We start from the raw sequence: 27904 nt of genomic DNA, 5'->3' as shown, positions 1-27904 counted from the left end.
CTCACCGCCCCCTGGGTCATAGCGCCTTCACTCATTGGTCCTTAGAAGTCTGTGACCCGGATGTTCACACGGCGCCCCCCCACCCCCCGGACCCTGTGGCCTGGCGACGGCGCAAGCGCAGAATGCTCAGGGGCGCGGGAGAAGAGCTAAAGAGATGTTGGTTCAGAGGGCTCCTAAGCCTTGATGCCGCTCTTCTGACACTTCCAAAAGGAGTAGAGGAGGGACCCAGCACGTGTGACCGGCTGCAGCTGTGTGTGAAGAAGGAAACTCAAATGTTCTTGACTTTCTTTTTCCTCAAGATGGAACTCAAGGCCTTGTGCACTGAGTTTAGAGTTGCGCCCCAGCCCTCTGTGCTGTTTCCAAGCCAGTTTCACAAGCCCAAGCCTTGAAAGGCCACACAATGCCCTCAGGCCCAGTTCCTGGGACCCAAGAAACCGGTCTCAGTCATCAAGGTGAGGGATTGAGGCTCTTGCTGACCCCAGCTCAGACTCAAAAGGCCATGCTAGGCGTTTAAGAGAGATTTGCCCAGACAGTCTAAGAGCCGGAACAAATTTTAAGCTCAAGTCACACAAGGCTGAAAATATTTTTGAAATTCATTCTGCCAGTTTTCTCATCTGTGAAATGGAGATGGTGTGACTTTTAAGGCATAGCGTGAGTGGGTTACTCTTCATGCCCAGCACACCGTGAGCACTAAGTAAACTATGCAGGTTACTCTCACAAGTGGGCCTGCACACTGCCAGCTCTGAATAAATGAAAGTTTCTCCCTCCGAACTATCACGTTTTCTTGTGTGCTCTCCCTCCCTGTTCCTTCTGGAGCACACCACCTCTGAAAGATGAGCCATGAGGTTGCCCTGCAGTACAAGAGTCTAGGGCGTGGTTCAAGTGTAGAGCACTTGCAAGCCTGAGTTCAATCCCTAGTACACCAGAGAGAGAGAGTTTTGAGCCAATATTTGAGAGCCTGTGTGTGCAAGGTAAAAATGTTGGGAACATGCTGCATACCGCACACAAAGGAGGCTCACGAGAGGTATCTCCTGTGCAAAGTTTAATAAGCAGGCTGGCTGGCAGAGAAGAAAAAATGGCGCAGCAGCTTTTCTCCGCGGGTCTGGCCTTAAGTAGCATTTGGGAGAAAGCAAAGGCTAGGGACAGACAAAGAGAGGTGGCAGGAGATAAGGGACAGTGGGGCTTTGTTCTGCAAGGGATGAGACCAGCTGCTGAAGCAAGGTCTAGGGGCGGGCAAAGGAAGGTGGCAGGAGATAAGGAACAGTGGGCTTTGTTATTCAAGGGATGAAACTAGCTGTGGTTCAGGCTGTAGAATGGTGGCAAGGGGCAGTTCTTATCATTCCCCCATTTTTTGTTTAATAATGATGAGGGTAGTGGCTGAGGATCAGGAATTGGGGCAAAGCATCGGTCTCTTTAGCTGCTTCCTACTGGCAGGAGGCATTGTATGGGGCAGGATCCTCAGGCTCCTGTGGCGTCCTGGATGGGGCCTTCACAGTAGTTTTTCCAGGTGGTTTTGGAGAGGTTGGTGTCCCTGGAGGTACAACTGGTTAAATTTTTGATTAGCAATAGAGACATGTAGTATGATACAAGGGAGGAACCTTAAGAATAGGAGAGCAAGAACACAGGCATTAGGATGGGCATTGGCCAGGAGAACCACTGTGAAATGTTGTTCCCTAGACAATTTCAAGAGTCCTCCACCTACAGAGAGAGAAATGGGTGGCCATACATTATCTAAGACCCAAATAGGAATATTACAAGGAGCATAAAAAGGTGTCTGCTCAGGGACTACATACCTAAGAATCTAAATTCTGCAAAATCCTATAACTGCCAGGAAAGCTGTAAGCTGTCTTATGGTTTGGGGGTTGGGAAATGGAAGATTGGGTTGATGCATTTAAGACTGAGTGAGTGAGTCTGTTCCTTTAAGGCCACACCTAGGTAGGTGACCTGTGGGAGGCAGGGACTGTCAGGATTTAAATGTAACACACTTGGATAAAAGAAAGCTTTAGCTCATTATTTTATATAAATTGACACTTTTAACCTTTTAAATATTTGTACCATATTTAGATAAAGTATAACAACACTGTTACAAGGTGGTCATTTAAGACACATAAGCAAATATGTAAATGAACTCTGATTTAGTAGTACTTAAAGCTTGACAAGATCAGCAGAAAACACAAATAATTTCTTTGATAAAATCTTTCTCTGTAATGGCTGTTTGTAGATGTTACTCAGAGCAGAACAATATTAAGATAACCTTGTTATTTTATAGACATAGAGGATTTGATTTTAGTTTGACATGACCCTAAAAATCTTTTAGGCAGCTCTTAGATTATATTTAACTTTAACTTTATCACACACTGAAGTTTCTTATTATGCACTTTTAAAACTTACTTAGATCTTTATATAACATATTAAACCCTTTGATGGTTTGTCCTTATCCTTCCTATTTGAAACAATCTTTAGGATAAACCCTTTTTTACAAAATCCTTTCTCATCCAAAAAACCATTCCTTTTCTCTTTAACTTACCAAAAAGTACATTTATTACCTATCTATATCCTTTCCAGTTGTTTACTTTGTAACTTGTATTTTAAAATTAACTTTTATAAGAATTTTAAATTTATTATAGGGGCTGGAGCAACTAATTAGTAGCCCTTGTTGTTTTAAGGAATTTATGATAGGCATAAGGCCTCATGTCCCTCAGGCTTGAGGGGATATTGTTTTAGGAAAAAAAAAAAAAAGGTGAGGGATTTTTGAGTTTTATTTGAATAGGGAGGGCTGTCCTGGCTCACCCTACACTCATCTCATCAGTCCACACTGTGGAATCTATTTGTTCCTGAAGGAGGAGGCAGCAGAGATAGCTGCCTAGGGGAGGAGAATTTGAGCTCTTAATTGAGATAGTAAATCCTGTCCCATCAGGGATACTGGAGTTTCAGGAACTATGAGAAAAGAGTGACAGAAGAGCAGATCTCCCCAAGAGCAGGCCAGAGGCCAAGTAAACTAGCGCTCTAGGGGCTGGCCAGATTTGCCCCGAATGATAACTTTTGTCATTGGACCGGGGACCAGGAGAAAAAGGTAAAACAGAGAAACAGGTTCCACTGTCTAGGAGGAAAATGGCCTTTTGTTTTTCTGCCATTATGGCTCCTCAACATTGATGCCAAGAAGTTGAGTGTGGACAGGAGGTTTGGACCCATCAATACATAAGAGGTGGCACCTAGTCTTCCATCTGGTGACAGGGACACTTAGACCTCCAGTGGTTACCCTTGCAGAGGGTTGGGTTCCGGTTGGGGGCGGGGCTGTCTCCTGGGCTGTCCCCCCTTAAGCATTCTCTGCAGAAGTGCCCCTCCTGTCCACCATGGTAGCAAGTTCAGGATACAGGCCCCAGTCGGGTGGGGCCCTCTCTGAGAGCAGCAATGAGGCCATGGTGTCTCTTATCTTTTTCTCTCCTGTTAGTAAGGTCCCAGACATACAGACATAGCCATAAATACAGACATGGCTAGCTGTGTTACTTGGCTCAGTGATTTTCCCTTCAGCCACAGTCTGAGTTTTTTAACAAATATCTGGGACTGACTGTTAGAAATTTATCTTTGAGGAGACCCTCTCTCACCTGTGACTCTGAGTCCACCGTGGTATGCTTTCTGATAGCCTCCTTAAGATGCTGTAGAAAGGTAAGAGGATTTTTTTTTTTTTGGTTGTTGCTGTAAAGTAAAGTTGTTATTTCACATTGACACCTGACACTCTGGAGAGCCAATCTCTGAACTGTTCTGGGCCTCAGTTTCCTTGCTTGAAGAATGAGTGATCTGGTCTAGGTTAAACTACGTTTTTCCATTATGAGATGGCTGAAGTGACATTAATGCCACTTATCTTCTTTACTTTTTTTTTTTTTTTTTTTTTAGTAATGCTGGGGAATTGAACCCAGGGCTTTGCACATGCTGGGCAGACATTCTCCCATTGAGCTACTTCCTCAGCCCCAAATATTATTATTATTATTTCTTACTTTGGCTGTACTGGGCTTGAACTCAGGACTTTCTGCTTGTAAAGCTGCACTCTACTGCTTGAGCCATATAATCATTTCCAACCTGAGTGGCCTGGGCCAGAACCCATTGCTTTTCTAATGAAAGAAATTTGTATAGGAGACCTCAGTTTACTTTTTTACTCTTACAGAAAAGGTCTAATTGGAGTATGGTATTGTAATTTAAGGAACCCTGTGAAGGCCACTTCTCTTGGTCACCCAAGGCATACTGAGGCTGACCTCAGTACAAAGCTTCCAACATCTACCAGCCAAAGACTGGAAGGTGCAGATCCCATCTAGAAAGAACAAAACGTTAGGATCCTGTCTTGTAGCTAACAGCAGGCAGCCTCTTTAATAAAGGCTAACATTTTAACAAAGAAATCATTGGTAAAGTTAGAGAAGGGCATTCAGAGGGCATTGCAGGCCAATAACAGCGCCATACGGGACAACTAGTGTTAATATCTGGAGGGGAAAATTTATGCTGAGGCCAAAGGTATAGAAGATTCTAAATGAGAAGTTTAGAGACCACAGTAATGTCTATTTAGTTATTTCTGGAACTATAACCTTGAGCTAACAATCGGCTTACAAGGGCTGGGTCTGATGCCCTGAGGTGTGAGGTGGGGCTAGGAGCAGGACTTGTGCAAGGTGCCACTCCCTCCACACACACCTGGGACAAATGACCCTGACTGCCTAGGCCTGATCCTGTGGCCTGTCGCCCCTCCCCCCTTCCTGTGTACTCTGAATGCGTTTATTCTAGGGGAAGTGGTGGTGGGCTGCAGCCATCACCACGTGTGGCTGGCGGTCCTGGATTTGCTGGATCCTCTCTATGGATTTTCTTAGCTATGGCAGGTGTTTTTGCAGTGTCCAGGAGCCGGCATCCTGTGCACAGATGTGCCTGTTTGCCTTCCCTCCTCCCCTTGTGGGGGCAGACTTATGGCGTGAGCATGGCAGCTGCAGTTTTGTAAACACTTTTGTAAAGCAGCTGATTTAAAGTTACTTTAGACTGAGAGGCCTGGCAAACTAGTTGGAATAACTTAAGTCATAAGGTATCATGCTACGAGTTTTTCATGGGAGGCAGGGTCCCAGTAAGCCCAGGGAGGGGAAGGCAGACAGAGACAAATGACATGTGGTGAGACCATGGAGGAGGCAGAAAGGTGAGCTGACATCTTAGGTAAGGGAGGGGAAGGCAGAGCCTGGAGGCATGACACACGCTTATGGGATTAGCCATCACCTGTGTCTTTAGGTTGCTCCCATTGACTGGTACTGGAACATTTTTAGCGACATGAAACCTCCACTCTCCAGTCGCTGTCTCAGGAAAAAGGGGCATTAGATGTGGGGAAAGAGTAGCAGTCGTCAGATGCCATAATCAAACAGGACTCTGCTAATGTAGCATGAGGCGTACCCAAATAAACCCCGGCTTGGTCTCAGCCCACAGGGAGGGAGCATGAATTGTCCCAGAGCGGGAATTGCCTTGAGGCCAGAGTTGGCAAGGAGTGGCTTGCTTAACTCCATCATGGGGAAAGTCCTTCAGGAAGACAGGAAGAGAGAAGTAGCGTAAGCAGCACAAGAAGTCTGCTTACATGGGGAAGGAGGAGGTTTGGGAGAGGATTTGGTTTGTTGGCAGGGTCGAAGGAAGGGAAGGTTTCAGAGTCAGGGATGTTTATTGGGGTTTTATGGCCAGAAGGACTTGGGCAGGGGAGCAAGAGGTGCAGAGAGAAGGCTTAGAGCGGAGGTAAGAGAAGGCCTGGACATAGGGAATCTCCTTCCACTTTCCAGTGCATTCACAGAAGTTATAGAGATCCCTGAGAATGTTAGGGTCGAGTGTGCCACCAAGTGGCCATTTTGAGTCAGTGTCCAATTGGTATTGTGGCCAAGCCTGATTGGAAAGAAAAATGAGTTTTTTTGTCTTTAGATCAGGCGAGAGCCGTAGGGGCTTAGACAGCCCAGAGGGGTGTCTGAGAGAATTTTGGAAGGTCCAGTCCCCATGACGAGACCCGGTCTGAGGAAGAATATGGCAGGCGTCCCCGAGATATTGCTTTCCTGGACGAAACAGAGGAGTGGAGGACCTCAAGGGAACATCTTCACCAAGAGGATCGCCCACGCCTCAGGAACCAGGACCTAGTACTAGGAATTTTGACCGAGAGAGAGAGAGAGAGAGAGAGAGAGAGAGAGAGAGAGAACCACGACTTACAGCGCAGCAGCGCGAGGGAACTCACCAAGGGAGGACCGAGGAAATTAACCAGTGGTGGGTGGTGAGTAGTGGGAGTGCACTGGCCTTGGGGAGGTTCCCTGTGAGCAAGAGTGGCAATGGCAGCACTAGTCTGGGGTCAGGGGTCTCGGCAAAGCCCCTCAGATCCCAGTAAGTTTATCCAGGCTTAAGAAAGGCAGCCCCCACCAGCTTTGGCAGGCTGGTATAATCCCCCAGACAAGCTCCCCTATATAGGGGATGTCTGCCTTGTGGCCAAAGTAGGCTTGGGAGTACAGTGTATATCAGAAGGGCCTGAATTTATTGACTGGGAGAGCAAGATCGATGCCGGAAGCTCACCTGGTCCTGGATCAACTGCTTGGAAGGCAGTTATGCTCACCACTATATCACCAAATGCACCAAAGTGTTAGGAAAACGCCACACACCTCACACAAAGGAGGCTCACGAGAGGTATCTCATGTCCAAAGTTTAATAAGCAGGCTGGCTAGCCGAGAAGAAAAAATGGCGCAGCAGCTTTTCTTGGCGGGTCTGGCCTTAAGTAGCATTTGGGAGAAAGCAAGGGCTAGGGACAGACAAAGAGAGGTGGCAGGAGATAAGGGACAATAGGGCTTTGTTCTGCAAAGGATGAAACTAGCTGCGGTTCAGGCTATAGAATGGTGGCAAGGGGCAGTTCTTATCACAAGGTTCTTGGCCTGGATGACAGAGGCATTAAAGTAACATAATAAAGGCTCTGAAAAATTCTGTAATGTATGTAATTATTTCATCTACTATTTGCTGAGTGTATTGGCTCACTAGAGACTTTGGGGGTTTGTTTTGAGGCTTTCTGTGTCCTTCAGTGGTGCTCTCACCAGTGCTCCTCTTTTTTTTTTGGTAGCACAGAGGTTTGAACTAAGGACCTCATGCTTGCTAGGCAGGTACTTTACCATGTGAGCCACTTCACCAGCCCGACCAGTGCTCCTCTTTTGAGCAAAAGGTAGAATTGCATTTGCTTGCCCCAATCCCTGTGACTAGCTTTGAGCTCTGGGAGGGGGAGGAGGGGTAGGAAGTAGCTGTTGGGTGCTGGGGTTGACTCTAGGCCTTATGTTGGCACTGGCAGCCACATGGAGGGCAGATGGGCCCGAGGCTGAGAATGCTAAGAGTGACACAGTCCCTGCCTCCCCAGGATGGGGGAGGGAAGCTATTACAGCAGCCCTACAAAGGGCAGGGCCTGGCCAGGACAGCAGTAGACTGAGGATAAGACCAGACTCCAGGGAGTTTGAGTGGAGGCAGGACTTAGGCCAGCTGAAGTGGAAGTGAGGGGCACTGCCCCTGTCTCAGGGGATCTGGAGTTGAGTGAGCCTGACCCCCACCACAACCAGAGACTGGAGGTCTTAGGAGCAAACGAGGTCTCCCAGGTGTGGCTGTGCACACTTGGCAGTGCAGCTCCCTGGGAGCTTGGGAACAGGTGCAGGTTGCATCAGAGGGAGAGTCTGGAGGCCCGAGTGTGAGAAATATGCTCACGCATCCAAACTCAAAGAATGGACTCAGAGACGTGGAATGCAGTGAAAGCAAGGCTTTAATGGCAGTCTTTACAAGATCCAGGGCCTGGTGAGCAGAGACGCCCAAAGTGGTTACAACCAGCATTATATATTCTCTAGTGCCCAAGTCCCTCCCTTGTTCCTCATTGGCTGAGTACTACGGGATGTATTCTTCCCGTCCATCACCTAAATTTCTTATTGGGCTATTTTTAAATATGCCTCTCCTAGAGCTGGTCAAATTTTAGAAGCGGGTTTAGTGGTATCCATCTTCCTTTGTGGGAGGAAGGTCTCCCTGTGGCATGTGCTTTCTGGCACATACATAGTTTTTACCCATTCCCTCATTTCACCCCTCCCAGTTTAAGTTCCCTTATCAGTAGGCCCTCCCCAACCTCTGCAAGCAAGCGGGACCACCACTGACTTTGTTTTGAACACTGAGGAATGTGATCCCAGGAGGGTCTGAACCACAGAGCTCGGGAAAGAGCACATGTCAGAGTTCTCAGCGCCAGGTGGGCCCCATGGGGAGGCTGTCACAGGGCCTTGGCTGTGAAAGGACAGAAAAGACTTAGACACGGGAGCACACTTTTAAAATCACATTTATTATGAGTATTTTCTGACCCTGATGTTCACTACAGGAATTTGGAAGACACACACAGACCCAACCAAGACAGTCCTATCACAGATAACAGCAGAATGAGAAGCAGAATGATATTTGGGTATGCATCCCTTCAGTCCTTTCACACAGTTCTTAAACAAAATCGGGCACATACTCTGCACAAGTTCCTCTCTTGTGTACCAAATAAAGACCGCTGCTCCGTGGCATTAACTCTCCTAACCTAATTACTCCCGCAGATAATGGAAGGGCTCCAGCTGATTGGGCAACAGGAAATTAAGCGTTCCCATGTGCTAAGGAGAATCTCTCCGGGAGGTGGGGCAGCCTCCACCACTGCTAGGCTGTCGCTCTTACTTCCTAATCTTACTACCATCTTTACAAAATAACGCAGTGGGGCTGGGGGCTGGGCCATGGCTCAAGTGGTAGAGCACCTGCCTAGCAAGTGTGAGACCCTGAATTCAAACTCCAGTACTTCCAGAAAAAAAACAAAAAATAAATTAACCAAACCCCAGTACTGCCAAAAAATGTAACAGCAATACATATGCTCACTGTAAGAATGCTGAAAAATTTTAAAAAGCAGAAAGAAGTCCTGTGTGATCCAATCAGCCATTTACCATTCTTATAATACAGTGTACCTGTCTATGTGGAAATTGATTGTTGTCAAACACCATGAACATTTGCCAATGACCCAGGCCCAGCCTTCTGTGGCTGAGCAGAAGGAAGTCCGTGGAAAAACTTGGGAAGAAGCACGGGGTCACACGGAGCCAGATGGGTACCAGGTGCACCCTCCTCCACCCCTGTTCCAGCTCTCCAAAGGGACCAGGCTTTGTTCTGGGGGTGGCAGCACAGAGCACCCCACCCCACCCCATGCACCTTTAGGCCTTATTTATGGAACGTCTTCACCAGAACAGGAGACCCCCGAGTAGGGAGCCGGGCTCCCACCCAAAACCCTGGGCTTCTGGCATGTGAACGAGAGAGGCTCACACAGGCTGTCCTGTGGAGCCACCTTCTCACAGAGTTGTCTTCTCTAGAAAGTGCTAATTTGAACTTGAAGTTGCACTTGGAAGTCTCACCTACACAGCACAGAGGCATGCTGTAACTTTCTCGGCCAACATTTAGGAGTTTGAGCAGATCACTGTTTCTGGTTTTGTATGTTGTTTAGTTTTAGTTTTGGTAGTATTGGGATTTGAACTCAGGGCCTCCTGTTTGCCAGCCATTCCCACTGGAGCCACATCCCCAGCCCCACTGTTTCTTTTTGTTGTTACACTCAAGCGTGTGAATTAGAGAACACACACATTTCACCTTCGATCATCTACACATTCCTGAGGAAAAGGCAGGTTGTGCCTCAAGTGCTTGTCTCCATTAAGGCTGGCAGAATAGAGGAGAGAGAGGAAGATTCTGAGAGAAAGAAGGATGCAGCAGACGTGTGTGAAAAGTAAGCCAAGTTCAAGTTGAGCAAAGAGGTGGAATCTTCCATTGTGGTTGGCTCTGCCCAGCAGGGAGGGTGTCTGCCCCACACATTAGGTTTTACTTTAAGGCTTATTCTGTGAACAGCTCACTGCTTCACATAGTACGTAATTCAACACGTATGCCCTTGCATGTTTATATGAAACTTTAGAAAATATTTTAGCTAGGCCAAAAAGGTGTTCTCAGATGTAGACAAGTTATCATCTTTTACCACCACCTAATAGTTGGGGCTCTTCTCAGGGTCATAACCCCCTCTCCTGCACTGGGTGCACCCTGGGAGTTGGTGGGAACCTGATACTCTCTGCCTTCAAGATTGCACAAACTGCCAGTCACAAGGCCCAGGTTCAAATGCTGGCCTTCCAAGGTATCTTGGCCATCCTCAAAAAACAGCCGAAAAAGGCCGTGAAACAGAACCAGAGACAGACCTCTGTGCTGGCTTTCTGGCTCTGTTCCCCAATCAACACAGCTAACTGATGCTCAGAAATTAGATCTCTGTAAGTGCTGGACTTCACCTATACCAAAAGTAGCTTGCTAGCTGCCCATAGTCCAACCCCATTATCTCTGGTTTCCATAAACTGGATTCAGCCTGGAGCTGGAGAGCCTGGGTCCCAGGCATGGGGTCACTAAACAGCAGCCACGGGCAGCTAGACAAAGATGAGAAGGCTCAGCATCTCAAAGAATCCCCAGATGCCTCTTCAGGTGCCAAAACCCTTCCCACTGGGACATCAGGGAAGGTGAACATCCCCACCCAGCAGGTGGTGCCCCAGCCCAAGGTCAGGCTGGACCTGAGGGTGGAGACCAAGTGACAGCATTGCCTCTCCTGGACCATCCACAGGGCAAGCGTTCAGGTCCATGGGAAGTGGGGACCTGCCATCTACAAAGCAGCAGAACTGCATTCTGGTATTTCTGGTTTGTATGAGGAAGCATGTTGGATGCTTGCTGGCATTTGGGATCTGAAACAAAGGAAGGAAGTAAGCTTGGTCACCTTTCCCTGCCCTTCCCACTGCTCTGAGGTCTTCAGTCCCTACAACAATGGCCTGGCAGTGCTGGCCACTGAGCACAGCATCACATGTGCTCTGGGATCTGCAGTGGCTGAGCTCATAGCCACAGCTACTTCCTGCCCTCAGTGCTGGGCTGCTGTCAGCATCCCAGTCTTCCAAGCCTGTGGCCTTCCCCACCATCTAGATACTCTCATTGGACAGCCACAGGTATCATCCATCTACAAGTCCCTATGGGGCCATCAGTTTTCTCCACACAGGGCTGCTCACTAGGCGGGGTGCCCACCATGGCCTACTAGTCACTGGGCTGTCCCCACCCCACCACTGCCTGGTCCCATGTCTGTCCTCCTGTAGTGCAGGGCAGTCAGACCCTCCCACTCCCCTGCTTTGCAACACTCCTGTGTCTACCAACAGCAACAACAGCTCCAGAGGCCCCTTCCCTAGGGCCCAGCACGGGCCAGTAGCTCCTGTTAGCCTCACAGGACCCAGTGAGGGGACAGGGAGTATCCTGACGAGGGAGTGAGGAAACAGAGGCCCTCAATTTTCAGGGGGAGGCCCAGCCCTATGGGAGCAAGGGATGCCTGCCCCCGGATCCAAGTTTGCAGAACTCAGGACCCAGCAACTGCCTCCAACAGCACGCCACCCAAGTTAGGTCAGAAGCCCTGACAGGCCCCACCCACCCCAGCTGGCCCTGGCTTCCCCCCACCCCTCCTCTACTCTTCTGGGCCCTGTCTCTGAGCTCCACCTTCGCTGTGCTGAGGCACCCAGTGCTGCCCAGCACTCCAATCTTCTCTCCATCCCTCCACGCGGGCACCTCCCCTGCTCCATCATGGGCTTGCTCTTTCCTCTGCCATCAACACTGGGCCCCAGTGGACATCCCAAGCTGAAGCTCCCCCGGGAGGTATCAGCGGGAACACTGGGACCTCTGATGAACCCAGGCCTCCCACAGGACAGGGTCCTGCAACAGAGAGCCAGCTCCCTGCCACCTGTCTGACATGGAGTGAAAAGTTTCTAGGACGCTGCGTGAGGCAGGCAGATTGCACGGTGCCCATGTGGCCTGCACATCAAATTATTTACCTGGAAGAGGGGAGCAGACATGTCGTCACACAGACGCAGACCTGAGAAGTTGCCCAGTGCAACCACTGGATGTCATTGGGCAGGTCTGGAAGCCACATCACCAGTCTGCAGAACGAAGCCAACACAGGAAACCCCAGTGTGAAGAGGAGCCAAGAAAAAGTAAGCAAGAGGCAGCCATCTTACCACGGTACCTTCTGTCTAAGTAGACAGCCAGTGTCACCTCCGACCCCAATCTGACAAGTTCCCAAACATGGATTTGGGATTTTATGACAAAAATGAGCCCACCTAAAATCTCCAAAGCAAAGTGAGACTGTGTTTAGTTCCAGAAAGCTCAAAAGATTTTTGGAAATAAAAGAGAAAGGCCTCAGCTGTGTGAGGCCCACATGGCTCCATGGGGAGCTGCCCTAGGCCTGGACAGCAGTGACCCAGGTCCAGCCTCTGCTTAGAGGCCAGCTGTGTTTGATCACTGCAAGCCAAAAAAAGGCCCAGCCACAATCCCCACAGACTCTCCATCCCCCAGGCACAAAGAACACCTCCGTCTCTCAGGCCCCAACCCAAGACGATGTAGTGGGGGCTGATTCTGGAGGGGGGAGACAGTCTGGAAGGCCCCATAAGAGGTTTTGAAGGAGGGGCTGGGCTTTAAAAGATGTGCTGGACAAGCAGGGCGCCATGGCTCAGGCCTTAATCCCAGCTAGGCAGATGGGAGGACTGAAGTCTGAGGCTGGCCTCGGCAAAAACCTGAGACAGTGGGGAAGAGGTAAAAGGCTCACAGTCTCAGACAAAAAAAACAAAAAAAAAAAACTCTACCTGAAAAATAACTAAATCATAAAAGGGCTGAGAGCGTGGTTCAAGCAGTAGCAAGCATGAGGCACTGAGTTCAAATCCCAGTATACTGAGGGAAAAAAAAAGATAGGTTGGAGGATTTGCTAGAATAATTTGCTAAAAAGAAAGTCCCCACTGAACTGAGTCTTCAGCTGAACAAAGCAAATGCCCATGACTGCACCCACACACCTGCGTTTGCTGCATGTCCTGCTCACAGCAACACAGATAAAACCCCAAAGTACAAGACCAGACTCCCAGGGACAGCTCTGTGAGAGCCACAAGACAGGAGAGAGGTGGGCTCACCTCTGAGATTTCCTTTATTTATTCACTTATTTTCATTTCTTTCTTTCTTTTTTTTTTATGAGCCACAGTGCCAGCCCGCAGGAAATCATTTTCAACCTGCAGGTTTACAGGCAGCCAACCCAGCAATCCATTGATGGTAGACAAGCACCTATCCCAGTGGCAGGAAATCAGAATGCTTACTTCCTGGGGGACTTTTTTGAGGCTGCACTCCAGAAAAACAAGGGAGTAAGCCAAGAAAAATACACAGAATCCAAGGGTGGGAACTGGCAGGACAGATTGTATGGTGGACACCCCAGGCTACCAAGCCAGATGGGGTGGGGACAAGGCCATCAAGGGAGGGTCCAGAACTTCCAGATTTTTTTTTTTTTTGGTACTGGGATTTGGACTCAGGTAGGCTGTCGAGATTTTTTTTTTTTTCTGCAGACTGGCCTCAGACCAAGATCCTCCTACCTAAATTCCCCTGTGCAGCTGGGATCACAGGCACACACCACCATACCCAGCTTGAAGATGGGGATCTCACTATTTTATTTTGTCTGGGCTGGCCTTGAAGATGGAGACCTCCCAGTAGCTGGGATTACAGGTGTGAGCCGCCTCATTCAGTCAGATGATCTTAAAAACCAACTACTGATGAACCAGCTCATTCTCCCTCACGGGGTATTTGTTTATCTGGGTGTGTGGATCCCCACTCCTTGAAGAGACAGAGTCTGAGATTATTTTAATAGCTCACATGTTAAGTTGCCAACCCTCTTCATAGGCGGTACTGGGGTTTGAACTCAGGGCTTTGGGCTCACTGGGCAAGGCTCTACCATTTCATAATGGGCAGGCTGGCATTTGCACCTTGTCACCTTTCAAGCTCTCAGATTCCCCCTTCCCTGGACTCCCTATGGGCCCTTTACCCCATTCCTGTGTCTCAGTTTTTTTCTCAGTCAGACCTGGGTAATGTTTTTTAATCAAGCTCCTTCCATTTCCTGTCAACGCACTGAAATAGGATTTCTTACCCAGACATGAGAAGTTGAGCAACCTGCTTGAAGTCACCAGCTTAGCAACTGCAGAGCCCTGGTGTATTTCCAAAGCCCATTCCCTTTTGTCTAATTTTCCCTTATCAATATTATTACAGGTAGATCATCTCTAACCTAAAAATACAAAATCCAAACCTCTCTTTTTTTGTTTTTTATTTTGAAAACGGCCTGTAGCCCAGGCTGGTCTTAGACTTGTGATTCTCCTGCCTTAGCTTCCCAGGTGCTGCGATTGTAGTAGGCACACTCTGCTGTACCTGAAGTAAAAGTCTGGAATTTTAGCACTGATGTGACGCTCAAAAAGCTTCAGATTTTTTTAACCTATGGATTCTCAACTGGTCAAGTCTATGCAAATACTTCAAAATACAAAAAGCTCTAAACTCTGAAACACTGGCCCTGAGCATTTCGGATAAGGGATCTGTGACCTGCATCAGAAGATAGACTCACTGGCATCACGGACTGACTTCAGCTCAGTACCTCACTGGGTCTCCTGCTCACTGCCTGCTCTAGGTCTCTTACCATCCCCGTGTTCCAGATGCTACAGCACAGAGAGGTACGTTCAATTGTCCAGGGTCACACAGCTAAAGTAAAAGGTGCAGCCAGGATTTGCACCACTATTGAACCAAGCTGCCCCATTCTGTCCCCATCTCAGAAGGAGCCCAGTGAACACGTTCCACAACCTTCACACTCTAACCTCTGTTGCTGACTCTGAATCCCACTAACCGACAATGGCCAGAACAGAAGTTGGGCTTCTCTGCTGTCCACTACCTTCATATGACTTCAAAGGAGGCCAAGCTTGAAGGGCAGCAAGGACCCTGCTTCGAACCCTGGCCTTCCAGCTCTGTGGTGTCAGAGCTCTGACCCCAACCCTGGGTCTCAGTTTACCCTGGAGATCATGAAGGGCTGCACCAGATGCTACGTGAAGCCCCTGCCAGCTCTCAAAGTCTCTCTGTGGCTCCAAGGACTAGGAAGGCCACCTTCAGGGGCTGTGTGCAGCCTCTGAGCCACATCCTGCTGCACAAGGAGCCCGCCCTCTACGATCCCCTAAATCCTCATGCCGACCCCGGAGGAAGACACACAGCACATGCCGCATCGTCACCTGTGGACAGCAGCGATGGCCGACTCCACAGGCAGGGTGCAGGGCAGCAGCATGTAGGACAGGATCCGCACAGGTAGGAGGTTACAGACCTTGCTCAGATACCCATCTCTGTCTTCTATTGCTTCATGGAGGGCTGAAAAAGGCAGTTTGCAGATGTGTCCTCTGCTATGAAGAACCAACCCACTTTGCCCAGATGGGGCATGAAATTCTCTGAAGTAAACTAAGTCTGGAGGCTGAGTCAGGAACATCACAAATAGGACAACATTTGGCTTTGTCAGGATGCTCCTTGTACAGCAAGAGTGATGTAAAGATCAAATTGGAGCTGGGTGTGGTGGTACATGCCTATAATCCCAGCACTCAAGCATCTAAGGATTGTAGAGTTCAGAGTTCAAGGTCAACCTGGGCCACATAGCAAGACCCCATGCCAAAAAAAGATCAAATCGGCAACATAGCCCAGGCTGCCTTAGATCCAGGGTTCCCAGTTAACAATTAACTAATCTCTCTTTTTTCATTTTGTGTGTGTGTGTGTGTGTGTGTGTGTGTGTGTGTGGTATGGGATTGAACCCAGAGCCTTGTCCGTGTTAGGCATGTGCTCTACCACTGAGCTACACGCCCAGTCCTATTAAACTGTTAAATTGACAAATACGCGTGGAGGAGCACACAAACTTCTCAGCCACTGCTGTACAGGCAGTCCCTCCACCTCTCAGCTGGATCCACCCCATTCCTGGAGCGGCAGGCTTGTATTCCTCTCCCTGATGACCCTGACACCCCATGTCATCATAACCAGGGCAGCTGCTATCTCCCATTTCTTGGGGCTCAGCATCTCCAGGGCAAAGCCCCCTGTCTGATTTGCCTTTGAGCTTCTTGAGCTTCATCTGTCTGACTTAACCTGATCAGTGTGCAATCACAAAAAGCCATAAATTGGGTGGCTTATACAATCAACAAACATTTACTTCTCCTAGTTCTAGGGGGCTGGGAAGCCAGCGATCAAAGTGACAGCAGACATTGGTATTTGGTAAAAGCCAAGATTACCACAGACAGAGCCTTCTGAGTTCTCACAGGATGGAATGGACAAAGGATCTCGCTCAGTGCCTCCTTTACAAAGGCACTAATACCTCTGATGAGGACCCCACCCTTAGACCTAATCCCCCAAATACCCATCTCCTAAAATCATCACCTTGGGGATAAGGATTTCAGCATATTAATTTTGAGGGGACACAAGCATTCAGACCACAGCAGTGTCTTCTCAGCACTTGATGACGTTATAAAACGTAACACCAGGCCACGGATGCGATTCAAGTGTTTAGAGTTCCTGCTTTAAAAACAAGAAGCCCTGAGTTCCAACCCCAGTACTGCCAACCAAACAAAACACCATTCAGCGAGGGTTTAAAATCGTGGGTATGAGAGGGCGGAAATAAGGAGAGGGATCCCAAGAAAGGGACCTCAGTACAGGTGGAGAACAGCGAACAGAAAGGTGTTCTGAGGGCACGGGCTGAGTCCCAAAGGCAAGACCCTAGCCCCGGAATCAGCGTGGCTGCCAGCTGGAGCCTGTGCACTCAACCCCTGGGCCCCGCTGCAGCCTCTCTTCATCCTGGGGAAGGAAGGGAGGGTCGGAAGGCTCAGGGGTCCCAGGGAGCCCTGGCCTGGAAGGTGGCACCCCACACAGGCCTGGGCAGTGAGAGGCTCTATTCCTACCGATCTGTGTGGTCTCGAGGCCTTTTTGCTTCCCAGTGGCAATGTCACCTTTCTCATACAGGAATGAGGCCCTTTCACTTGCTCCCACCCTTGCATTCTGGGACAGTGCACAGGTACCTGTGGTAAGCCTGGGGGACAGGATCTCCAGGATGGTCTCGTCCCATGGTGGCAGGACGGTGAGGCTCAGGGGGTCCAGCAGCTTGTCCCCCTCCATGCTACTGTCTTCACAGTAGGGTGCCATGACTTCTTGCTCCATTTCTTCCAAGGACAAGTTCGGGCCCAGCTGGGGCCTGTTACAGATGCCTTCCAAAGGGGATGAAGACAAATTCATTGAAGGATTCAGCAAGCAGAGCTGTATCACTGCCCAGCCACTCTCACCTCCAGAATTATAGGGCAGGCAGGCCAACGTGAGGGAAACTGTAAGGCCTATTGATAGCTAGGTACACAGCGCTGGGGTAAGACAAGGGCCAGCCTTTGAAGCCCAGAGAAAGAAGTGTGGGTCTTTGGAGCTGGACAGGGAGGAGCACTGGATTCAATCCCTAGTACCACAAAAAAAAAAAAGAGCCAGACAGGTGAGTTGGCTCCTGCCTCTGTCACTCCCTAGCTGTGTGGACTTCCACTCCAAATGGGGATTTATAAGCTTGAAAGACATGGATTTTAATCAACTTATACTACACCACTGGCTAAGTGCTTCACCACACAGCAGCCACTCAGAGCTACCGTTTTCTTCATCTGCATTTTCAGCTGAGAAGCAAGAGAGGTTAAGAGATTTGTCCGAAGTCACACAGCTAGTAAGTGGCCGAACCAGGTCTGGCGTCACTTGGCTGAAAGTGTTAGGGGAGTATTGTGCCTCTCATGTGCCCTGCCCTAGGTACTGGAGTGCAGCACTGACTCCAGTGAGTGACTTGTCCCTGTTCTTAAAGGGGTCATTTGCTGGGCCGGGCAGGATGCAGGCAGCACCACGTGTCCAGGGCTGCACCCAGCTCAGGTGAGAAAGCCCAAGGTGTTCCTGGGCACCTGCACCCCCCAAGATGCTCCCACACTTATGTTCCCACATTCCTTCTCCCCCCCACCCAAAAAAAAATGCCCTTCTTAGCTATGATCCAAAGAATCCATTCCCAGAGGGTGGTTGCCTCAGGACGCAGGGGACACCAGCCTTCCTGCCCACGCTGCCTGGGTGCCCTTCACCAGGGACCTGAGAAGAGCCCCGACTTCAGCCTCCATCTGCCTCTTCCCCCACCTCCCTTCAGCCATTTCCCAGTCACATTCCCTCTGGCCCTTTGGATTGGTTTCCTGGCTGAGCCTTGGGCCACCTCACTGGGCTCCAGGATGCTGGGCTTGTGCTCTACTTTTTGTGCCTTGCTCTAGTGACAAGGGCAGTTGTTCCTCATGAGTAGCTGGGACTACAGGTGCATGCCGCCACCTCTTCTCTCTCTCTTCTCTCCCTTCCTCTCACTCTCTGTTCCTCTCTCCCTTTCCCTCCCCCCTCATCTCTCTTTTTCCCTGATACGGGGTCTCATTATATTACCCAGGATGGCCTCAAACCCATAACCCTCCTACCTCTGATCCCTGTGTGCTGGGATTACAGGTATGCACCATGATACCCAGCTCAGAACCAATACCTGGAGGATTGTTGAGAAACCTTGGGATAAATTATTTCACCATGCTTTTTTGCATGTTTTGTTTTGCTTGAAGGGCTGGGTCCTGGCCTTCCCTCTCCAAACTGCAGCTATGTTTCCAAAGCTCTCCCCTGAACTACTTCATTCCTGCTTTAAGAACCCTCAATGACTCCCTATTTCTGTGGGACGAAAACCCCTCATCACATCCACAAAGCCCAGCCCACCCTTCCATTCCTGCCCTCTCTTCTCCATTCATCTCTCAGATCCCCCTCCCCCGCCACCCCAGCCACACAAGCCCTTGTTCATCGTCTCTGTGACCCTCAGGTCCCATGTCTATGCATTGCACACTTCCAGCTCTTCCACTCATCCCATCCTCAGTGCGGGCCCATGTGCTCATGGACGCCCACTGCCCCAGCCATCCCACAGCAATCCACCTGCCAGCGCACCGCCCTCTGGCTATCTACTCATTCCTCACTGCTCCCCAAGGCTGGCAGAGGACTTCGCTGCAGTGTCCCTAGCCACGGCCCATTGTGGGCACCCAGGAGGTGACACAAGTAGGTTCTGAATCTTTAAATACATATCTGTCGTATCAACACACAGCACACATCTGTCCACCTGCATAAACACACGTCTCTTACGCCTTGGGAAAGGCCAATTTGATGAGTCAATACATCAACTAGCTTTAGTCAAAATAGTTCCAAACATGCCCAATGTTGGGGTCTACTCTAGTTATGTGTCATTTCACATCAGGACACATGAAATGTGTCGTCAGCTAGTTTTGCCATTGTGCAAACCTCACAGAGTGCATTTACGTGAACTAAACGGCGCAATGTCACTGGATGATACAATCACACGGGACCATGGAGGTATATGCAGTACACTGACCAATATTAACAGTGCATGACTGGATATCCACAGCCCCGAAGACCTGGGATGACTCAAGGTCAGGCACTTGCCTGGAAGGTCAGCGGACATGACCTCCACCTGGCTGGGACATGATTCTGATTGCTTCACTTGGAGCTGGTCCCAGAAACCCTGCTAAACCTCAGCTCGGGAAGCTAAAGGATTACAGGAGTTCGAGCAGAAAGACAAACAAGCTGGGCAGGCATGTGGCTTGAGTGGCAAGAGCGAGGCCCTGAGTTCAAACCTCAGTACCACCAAAAAGGAAGGGGAGGGAAGGAAAGGAAAAGAAAGAAAATAAAGAGCCAGGTGCCAATGGTTCATGCCTGGAATTATAGCTAGTTGGGAGGCTGAGATAGGGAGGATCCGCAGTTTGAAGCCATCTTGGGGAAATAGTTTGTGAGACCCCATGTACAAAATAACCAGACCAATATGGACTAGAGTCATGGCTCAAGTGGTAGAGTGCCTCCTTTGTAATCTCAAAGCCCTGAGTTCAAATCCCCAGTTGAAAAGAAGGAAGGAGAGAGAGAGAGAGAGAGAAGGAGGGAGGCAGGGAGGAAGGAAGGAAGAAAAGCTGCCATCAGAAGAATGGGGACAGCCCTGGAAGCGGGATGTCAGGTTCAAATCCCAGCTCCACCCCCAAGGGAGACTTGTGCTAGCCTCTGTCCCCATCTGCAATGATGAGGACATGACCTCCACCTGGCTGGGACATGATTCTGATTGCTTCACTTGGAGCTGATGAGCGGGCTGAGCAAGACAGCATGGGAAGGCGCTAAGCTCTGTGTGACAGAATAGGGGACTGCAGTAACTGAGACCAGGACAGAACAGGACACGGGTGACCCAGCCCACACATTCCACTCTCTTGCAAGAAGCGCAAGCCGTCTAGGTACCCTTGGAAGCAGAGCTCCCCCATCTCCTACGAGCAAATGAAGCAAGTGCACGTCAGGGTACGAGCGCCACCAATTCACCCATCCCCTGAAGACTGCAGACATGGAGGACCTGGCAGGCTCCACCACCTGGGGTGCCGAGCAGCCACCTTGACAGGGAACACAGGGCCTGTGCTCCCATAGATTGTTTCCTGAGGGCTCGGCTCCAGTCCCACCCCTCCACCCTGGGCTCAGTGGGACTCACATCCAACCCCCATCCTAGCCAACTCTTCTAGCTGTCCCTGTGTCACTAACAGCTGCCTCACTACCCATCTCCTAGTGAACAGCAGAGTGGAGGCAGTGCTGCTGGGCAGTGGTCCTGCCCCTCGCAGTGAGGTGTCTGTGCTGCATCTTTCCCCAGAATGGCAACTCGACAAATCTCCTGTGTTAGAGCAGGAATGTGAACGAAAACAACAATCGGAAAAGGGGACCCTCCCCACCACCCCCTACTGTGTTGACTCTTGACAACGGTGGCTACAAGTCAGAATCATGTTGGTAACCGAAAAAAATCAAGCATCCTGGGCTGGGGGTGGAGGAGCTCAGTGGTAGAGCAACTGCTTGGCATGTGTGAGGCCCTGGGTTCCATCCCCTCCACCTCTCAAATACTGGGATTACAGAAGTGAACCACTGCATCCATCCCACCCCCCACCCGACTTCTTAACCACAGTCCCTGGAAGTGAGGTCTGAGCCTGGGGTCTATGTGACCCTAAGTGCTGCCCAGGGTCCAGGTACCAACTGCCAAGCTCCTAGGACAAGCAACTTCTCTCAGAGTTAATGACCCTTGACATAGTCCATTCCTGGTTTCTCAGGGAGGGAATAACTGGTGTTCTCTGGTCATCAGGAAGGCATCCCGGAGAACCCCACTCACCTTGAGACTGGGAGAGAAGAATGCTCTGGAGAGAAGGTGGGCATTTCCCATACAGATGCGGAGACTGAGCTTGGCGATGTCCACAAGAAGAAAGTTTGTGGACTTGACTTTAGGGCAGATGTCGTACTCCCCATAGAAGGGGGACACTGTGATGGTCGTTTTGGCATTCAGAAATGGTATGTTGTCACTCAGTCCTCCATCCACGTACCGCTTTTAGGGAAGGAGGAAAGGGTTGATACTGTGTACAACCCCGGGCTAGTGTTCAGCGTGCTTACAGAACTACGGGCAGAGAATTTTCAGAGCCACAAGCAGGCTACCACAGTGGGAAGACAGAGGCGTTGGAATCCCTCTTTCACCAAATCCTCACTGAGCATTTATCTGTGGGGCAGCCTCTATTCTGGCCCCTAGGGTTGCTGTAAACTGTTGTACAGGGTGTGCACTGCTGCAAAAAGTACCTGGCAAAGAAGTAAACAGAAACTGGTATTCGACCCAGGTTGTACTGGCCAGGTCCTAAGGCCAATTAAGCGACTTCATGTGTGTCCATACAACATGCATAGGGTGGCTTTATAAAGTATGGGGGCTCTCTTTACTGGGACAGGGTATGTTGCAAAGCCTACTGTGAAAAAGAAGGATGGCCATGGGTTTGACTCCAGAGCCCCAGCCTTGCAACTTGAGAAATTTGGAGCAAGGTATTTAACCTGTGAGCCTATCTCCTTCCATATCTTGAAGATGTGAAAACTTTTTTTTTTTTCTTGGCGTCAGTCTCTTACTATATAGGCCTGCCTTGAACTCTCTCCTGCCTCAGCCTCCTGAGAGCCAGGATTATAGGCATGCTCCTCCATACCCAGTTCAGAGGGGGTTTTGAGACTTAAATGAAACAGTGAACCTGGGACCTAGAAAATGTCCTCATGAAGCCAGGCATGGTGGCACAGGGCTGTAATCTCTACAGGCCTGCAGTCCCAGCACTCAGGAGGCTAAGGCAGAAAGATCACAAGCTGGAGACCAATCTGGGCTCCATAGTGAGATCCTGACTCAAAGAGAAAAAAAAAAAAAAAAAAAGAAAGAAATGTGTCCAAAATGGCCCAGCTATCATTTACCTGTCTGCACCACTCTTGAAGCCTGAGCCAAGAGGGGCTCCAGCTGCCTTCCTGATCTGAGACTCCAGGATGTCACTAGGGAGTCAAGGCCATCACCAAGGCTCTTGGGGACCCTTCAGCTTAGTTCTAGAAAAATAAAATGCCCACGTGACACCACCAGCAGGGCAAGGGGTCAATATGAGAATCCAATGAGTGCCTTGCTCACTTCATGGCTGGGCCCCTGAGTGTCCCTGTCCTGGGCCCCAACCCACAGAGGACAAGAAGGGCAGTTTACAGTGAACCTCAGTGGTTCATTGAGTGGAGAGGCAGCAGGGCACCCTGGTGGCTGCAGTGTGACACTAGGCAGAAGGGGATTGTAACTCCATCTCCAGAAAATGCCTGGGATACCTGGCTTGGAACTGAAGGCTCCTAAATTCCACCTCCCTTTGTTTCTGCTGCCCATGGCATTTTATCAGCCATTCTGTTTCTGTTCTCATGAGTTAAAAAAACCAAACAAACCCTAAAAGACCAGCATTATATAGCCTAGACTTTCTTTGTGTGTCACAAAAAAGGTAAAAGTGGGCTGATGGAATGGCTCAAGTGGTAGAGCACTTGCCTAGCAAGCATGAGGTCCTGAGTTCAAACTCCAGAACAACCAAAAAAAAAGCATTGCCAAAAAGTTAACAAGAATCACATTTCCACATTGAATGCCAGGCACTGGTGGCTCACACCTGTAATCCTAGCTACTCAGGAGGCAGAGATCAGGAGGATCATGGTTCAAAGCCAACCTGGGCAAATAGTTCGTGAGACCCTATCTCGAAAAAAATCCTTCACAAAAAAGGGCTGGCAGAGTGGCTCAAGGTATAGGCCCTGAGTTCAAGCCCCAGCACCACAAAAAAAAAAAAAAAGTGTCAAAAGCAAGTAAAACAAAAGACTTATGAGTAGGCCCCCACATACAAATTTTTGTTGTTGTTAGAAAACCTACTACTGTGCTATTTTCCCTAAGAATAAAGCTCTGCCTTTTTTAGTGAGTAATTGATTCTTAAGCATCTTACACTTTAACTAGGCTACTGAGAAGCTACCTACAGTGAGCGGATTAAGTAACCTGACCAGTGCACCTTACAGACAGTGGGGTGAGCTTTACACAAGAAGTGAGCCGTGCCACCCAGGTACAGATTCTGTCTGTGAGGCTGAGAGGAATGAGGCTCTGCATTCAGACAGGGTCCTGGGGACTTTGATCAGGGGTTGTGTCAACTCACCTTAGAGAAAGCCCTAGGTCTCAGCCTAGCTGCCACAAACACACACTTACCACACCTCTAAAGGATGGAGCAGGAACACATCAAGGCCTAGGAAAACAAAAGGGAGTGAGGCCCCAGACCATGCCCACCTCCTGCCATGCCTGGTCCTCCAGGAAGCTGTGTTGTCCACAGGGAAGCTCTTTAAACACACTGCCCTTCAACTCCCCACCCTTGCTCCCAGGAGAGCCACACTGGGCATGGAAGAAAGGACGAAGAACCATTGGCTCTGTGGCTGCTAGGGGCTGGGAGGGTTCTATTCAGGTGCTAACACTCATGAACATAATTGGGGAGCTGATGGAATCCCAGATTCCATGTCCTCTCCCAGGGCCTCCTATGGCAGGTTAGAGATGGGCCCCCTGGTCCTGGGGATTGAATTCAGAGCCTCTAACTAGCCAAGTGTTGTACCAGCTGATACCTCCGCCCCCTGCTCCCTCCACACACACACACTTTGAGAAGCACTGTCCTGGACACCACACTGAGCCAATGCAGGAACAGGTGCTGTGTGGGAACTCATAGGTGCTAGCTGACCAGAAGCTTCCAGAAGCGAAGTTAAACAGATCATGAAATTTCTTTCTGGGCTGCTGATCACACATGCTGGGCCACTGTCTCGTCTACACCTATGTTAAATAAAACACAGTCCTTCATCCAAGAACTCTTATGAAAATCATTGACCTATTCATACTGTAAGTTATGCTGTCTGTGCTAGATCCACATAAAAGCAGCAAACAAGACTCACTCCTGCCCTGGAGGAGCTGCATTCAAGAAGCAATCCTCATTACAAACGGTGTATAACACACGTTAAAGTGAGAGTCAGACCCAGGTCAGGTTCCCTGGGCAGGGTGGTCATGAGCTGAGTCTTGAACACGGGGCGGGGCGAGGTTATTTGACACTAACTGCCAGGTTGGAGGGTGGCCCAGTGGTAGAGTGCTTGCCTAGCATGTATGGCGCTGAGTTCCACCCCTAGCCCGCAAAAAATAAAAATAAAAAAAGTAAAACTGTCCCAAAACACACTGGGCGTAGAGACACTACAGTCAGAACCACTGGTTTGCGCAGTTCATGTGTCAATCTGGTGTAGGGGCCTACAACAGCCACCTGTGCTGCCTTCTCACTGGACAACACCCAGAGAAGCAAACTGCTTACTTCCAGGACTTCATCTTTGGACTGGAAATCAGAGACCAGCACGTTCTTCCCATCAGACACTCTGGTGAGTGAAATGCCTACTTTGCCAGAGATGAGTTGGTGCACATTGGAGGGTAGATTTTCTTCAAGCGTATCTCGGAGGCACTTGCTTATCTCAAAGGATGGATGGAGGGTGCTGATGTTCTGTCTCCTGGCTTTCCGGACAAGGTCCATGAGGCTCTGGACAGTCTGATCTAGGGACAGAAGACAAATACACAAGAGGGTACCACACTGGAGACAGGGATGAGACCAGGAACTAGACAGCAAGGAAACTGCAGGTCTTTTTCTAGACCTGCAATACTTAACATGCAGTCACCTGAGGCCACGGAGCCCTGGAACTGTGTAAAATACATGCTGTGTTTCAAAGCTTTAGTAGGAAATGTCTCATTAATAATGGTTTATAGGGACTATTCTGTGTATGATGAAATTAATTTCATCCATGTCTGACTTTTTCAACATGGCAATAGGAAATGTAAAATGACATGTATGGCTTGTGGTGTTTCTACTGGACAGTGCTGTGCTGGGCCTCGGTCACAGGAATGAGCCTCCCATTTCTTGTGGCCCCCCTATGTATGGGGGCTCCTCACATGCATGCCTCCAAAGTCAGAGGCCACATATGAGTCAGCATCTCAGCTTTGGCACACTTGTCCTCAACATTACAGAGTTCAGGAGAAAAAGTGGAAGAATGCAGGCTTGGATCTGAGTTTGAATTGTTTCTACCTCTTACTAGTGGAGTGACCTCAGTAATGCACTTTGCTGTCTGTCTAAATCTCAGACTGTTCCTTTTTCATGTAGGACAAGGTTTAACCACCTTTTAGAGATAAAAGATTAGGTAAAACATGAGGAAAGACTTAATAAATAGTCTCAGACTGGCAGTGTGGCTCAAGTGGTTGAGTACCTAGCTAGCAAGCACAAGGCTTGAGTTCAAAACCCAGAACAGGAAGGAAGGAAGGAAGGAAGGAAGGAAGGAAGGAAGGAAGGAAGGAAGGAAGGAAGGAAGGAAGGAGGAAGGGAGGGAAAAAGGGAGGGGAAGGAAACCTTAAGCCTCTTAGTTTCAATCTTAAGACTCTAACACCAGAGTACCTCTAATTACCAGGTTGTAAGGTGGGCATGGGGCACTGGTCCCCTCTGCCCATCTGCTCTGTCCAAGGATGCAACCATAAATCCTGGGCTGGGCTGCCAAGGGTAGACATGCCCCAGCCTGTCCTGATCCAGCTTGACTCACAGCAACTCTCCCCACAGAACCTGGCCAAGAGGGGTAAACTTGCACACTGTTATTAGACTCTGCCCATCTCCTCTGCCAAGTCCAGCCTCCATTCAGATGTCCTGGGGAACCTCCACAATCCCTGGGAGATGCTCCTCGCCAGCCTCCTCCTGTGAGTCAAGTTAAAGCAGCTCTGGAATGCAGGGAGCAGCTCCTGGCAAAGCCTATGAGCCTCTTTCCAGGCCCTAGTGGTTCCTGTGCCTCCCCATGTTCTGCCAGGCTCAGCCCCAGATTGCACCTCTCTGCCCACTTGTGAGCCCCTCTACACAGGAGTGGATGCACTTCAGGCTCCTGGGGTCGGTACATTTAAACCTTGTCCCAACTGATCATGTCGATGTGGAGGCTCAGATCAGATCGCCAACCCTAGAAAGAGCCATCTTATCAGGGCTAAAGCCCGTATGGACAGATGGTCATGTGGCCAAATTAATCCTTCCAGAAGCCACTTTCTGCCCTTTGCCCCTCTGACATGCGCAGGGGAAGACAGACTGACAGGCAGACAGCCAGGGAGGCCTCCCCAAATCCCATCAGCCCAGGATCTGCTCACTGATCCTACCCAACGGCAAAACTTTGTGTATAAGCAGGTGCTTCCCCACTACAAAGTCACTCCCTGCCACCCTGGCAGGCAGAGCAGAGTAAAGTGTTAAAGAATCCAGATAAACAGGGGCTAATAAGGGGCATTATCATCCTGGCTGGGGACATTTCGGTGTCACAACCAGCTCCACACTGCCATTGCCCTGGGTCCTGCCCACTGGCTTAGGAACATCACTATGGTACATAGGTCGCTAGGAAGGATACCACATTCTAGTAGTTTGCTAGAGAGAAACAACCCCCTCTTCCCAGAAGAACAAATGTTCAAATGTCCAGAATCTCACTGTCAATGACACTGAGCTGGCATACAGCTGTATGCCTAGAGGATGGCATACAGGCTATCCAGGAATCCATTCCTGACTGCAGGAGGGAGAAAAAAAAAAACAAACTTTCTTTTCCTACGTCCCTCTCCCGCGATGGTCACCACTACAAACCATCTAGTCTGCCCTGAAGGTCACCCAAATGTTGACCTCAGAGGGCTGGGCTGAAACCAAAAGCCCTTGAGCCCAGGTGTTCTCCATGAGACTGGAGCCAAGTCCCGCTGTAGGTCCCACCTAGGCCCTTCTGAAGCTCAGACCAGGACCACTCTGTACCTCCCGGCCGAGCTCCATCCTCCCAGTCGCTCCGGGGTGACCCGGCTCTTAGTCCTGGGACCGCATCAAAACGGACCTGTGGCAGAGGATGCAGCAAACATCTCGAATTCCAAAACCATTCCCTCCAGCCCGGACCGCTCGGAGTTCCCACACCCAGAGAGCCATCTCTCAGGCACCCGTTCCCGGGCCTAGCGACAATGCAACAAGACGCCGCGAAGGTGACATCTGTCTGGATAGGGGACCTATAGGATGTACCCGCAGTGTCCAATTCCGGAACCACTGGGAACCCCGGGGGGTCACTGGCATTCCTGCCTAGTGGGCGCCCCCTCCCCGCGCGGCAGCCCTGGACGTACCCAGTGGGACCTGGGACAGGAAGATGACACAGTGCACCGCCCCAGCGGAGCAGCCATAGAACATGGGCGCGTCGCGGAGGAGGTGCGGGGCGCGCTCGCTCAGGCAGCGGGTCGCCCCGATGTGGTAGAAGCCCAGGAAGCCGCAGCCGCAGAAGGACAGGCTCCAGCGGCACTCGGAGTCGTGCATGGCGGCGGCGGCGGCTGTGCGGGGCACGGGCCAGGATCCGGTGCGGGACGGCCGCTGCTCCTCTGCCCGCGCGCTGTCGCTCTCTGCCTGACCTCAAGGCAGCTGCAGGCAGAGGCAGTCCCCGAGTGACGTCATCGCGCCGGCCTCGCCCCCTCGGGCCATGCAAATGAGTCAGCAGGTGGCCCAATGGGCGGGCAGGAAGTCCGCCCCTCCCTCCTTCCCACCTGGGGGCG

At 50.1% G+C, this 27904-nt stretch overlaps 1 protein-coding gene across 1 annotated transcript; it reads right to left on the bottom strand.

Annotated features, from left to right (window-relative positions):
• Nucleotides 1-8308: 8308 nt before the first annotated feature.
• Pnpla3 (patatin like domain 3, 1-acylglycerol-3-phosphate O-acyltransferase) lies at nucleotides 8309-27770 on the bottom strand. The gene is given in 10 exon segments (XM_020174205.2): nucleotides 8309-10763; nucleotides 11886-11990; nucleotides 15126-15258; nucleotides 16938-17123; nucleotides 20189-20255; nucleotides 21134-21343; nucleotides 23519-23532; nucleotides 23534-23555; nucleotides 24648-24880; nucleotides 27485-27770. Coding segments are annotated over 10 exon segments (1236 nt in total). The 5' UTR covers nucleotides 27672-27770; the 3' UTR covers nucleotides 8309-10684.
• Between the last annotated feature and the right edge of the window lie 134 nt (nucleotides 27771-27904).

This window comes from Castor canadensis, chromosome 8 (genome assembly GCF_047511655.1).
Source record: "Castor canadensis chromosome 8, mCasCan1.hap1v2, whole genome shotgun sequence".
NCBI classification, from domain to species: domain Eukaryota; kingdom Metazoa; phylum Chordata; class Mammalia; order Rodentia; family Castoridae; genus Castor; species Castor canadensis.
Note: the sequence above shows the minus strand (reverse complement) of the source record. Positions and strands in the feature narration are given on the sequence as shown.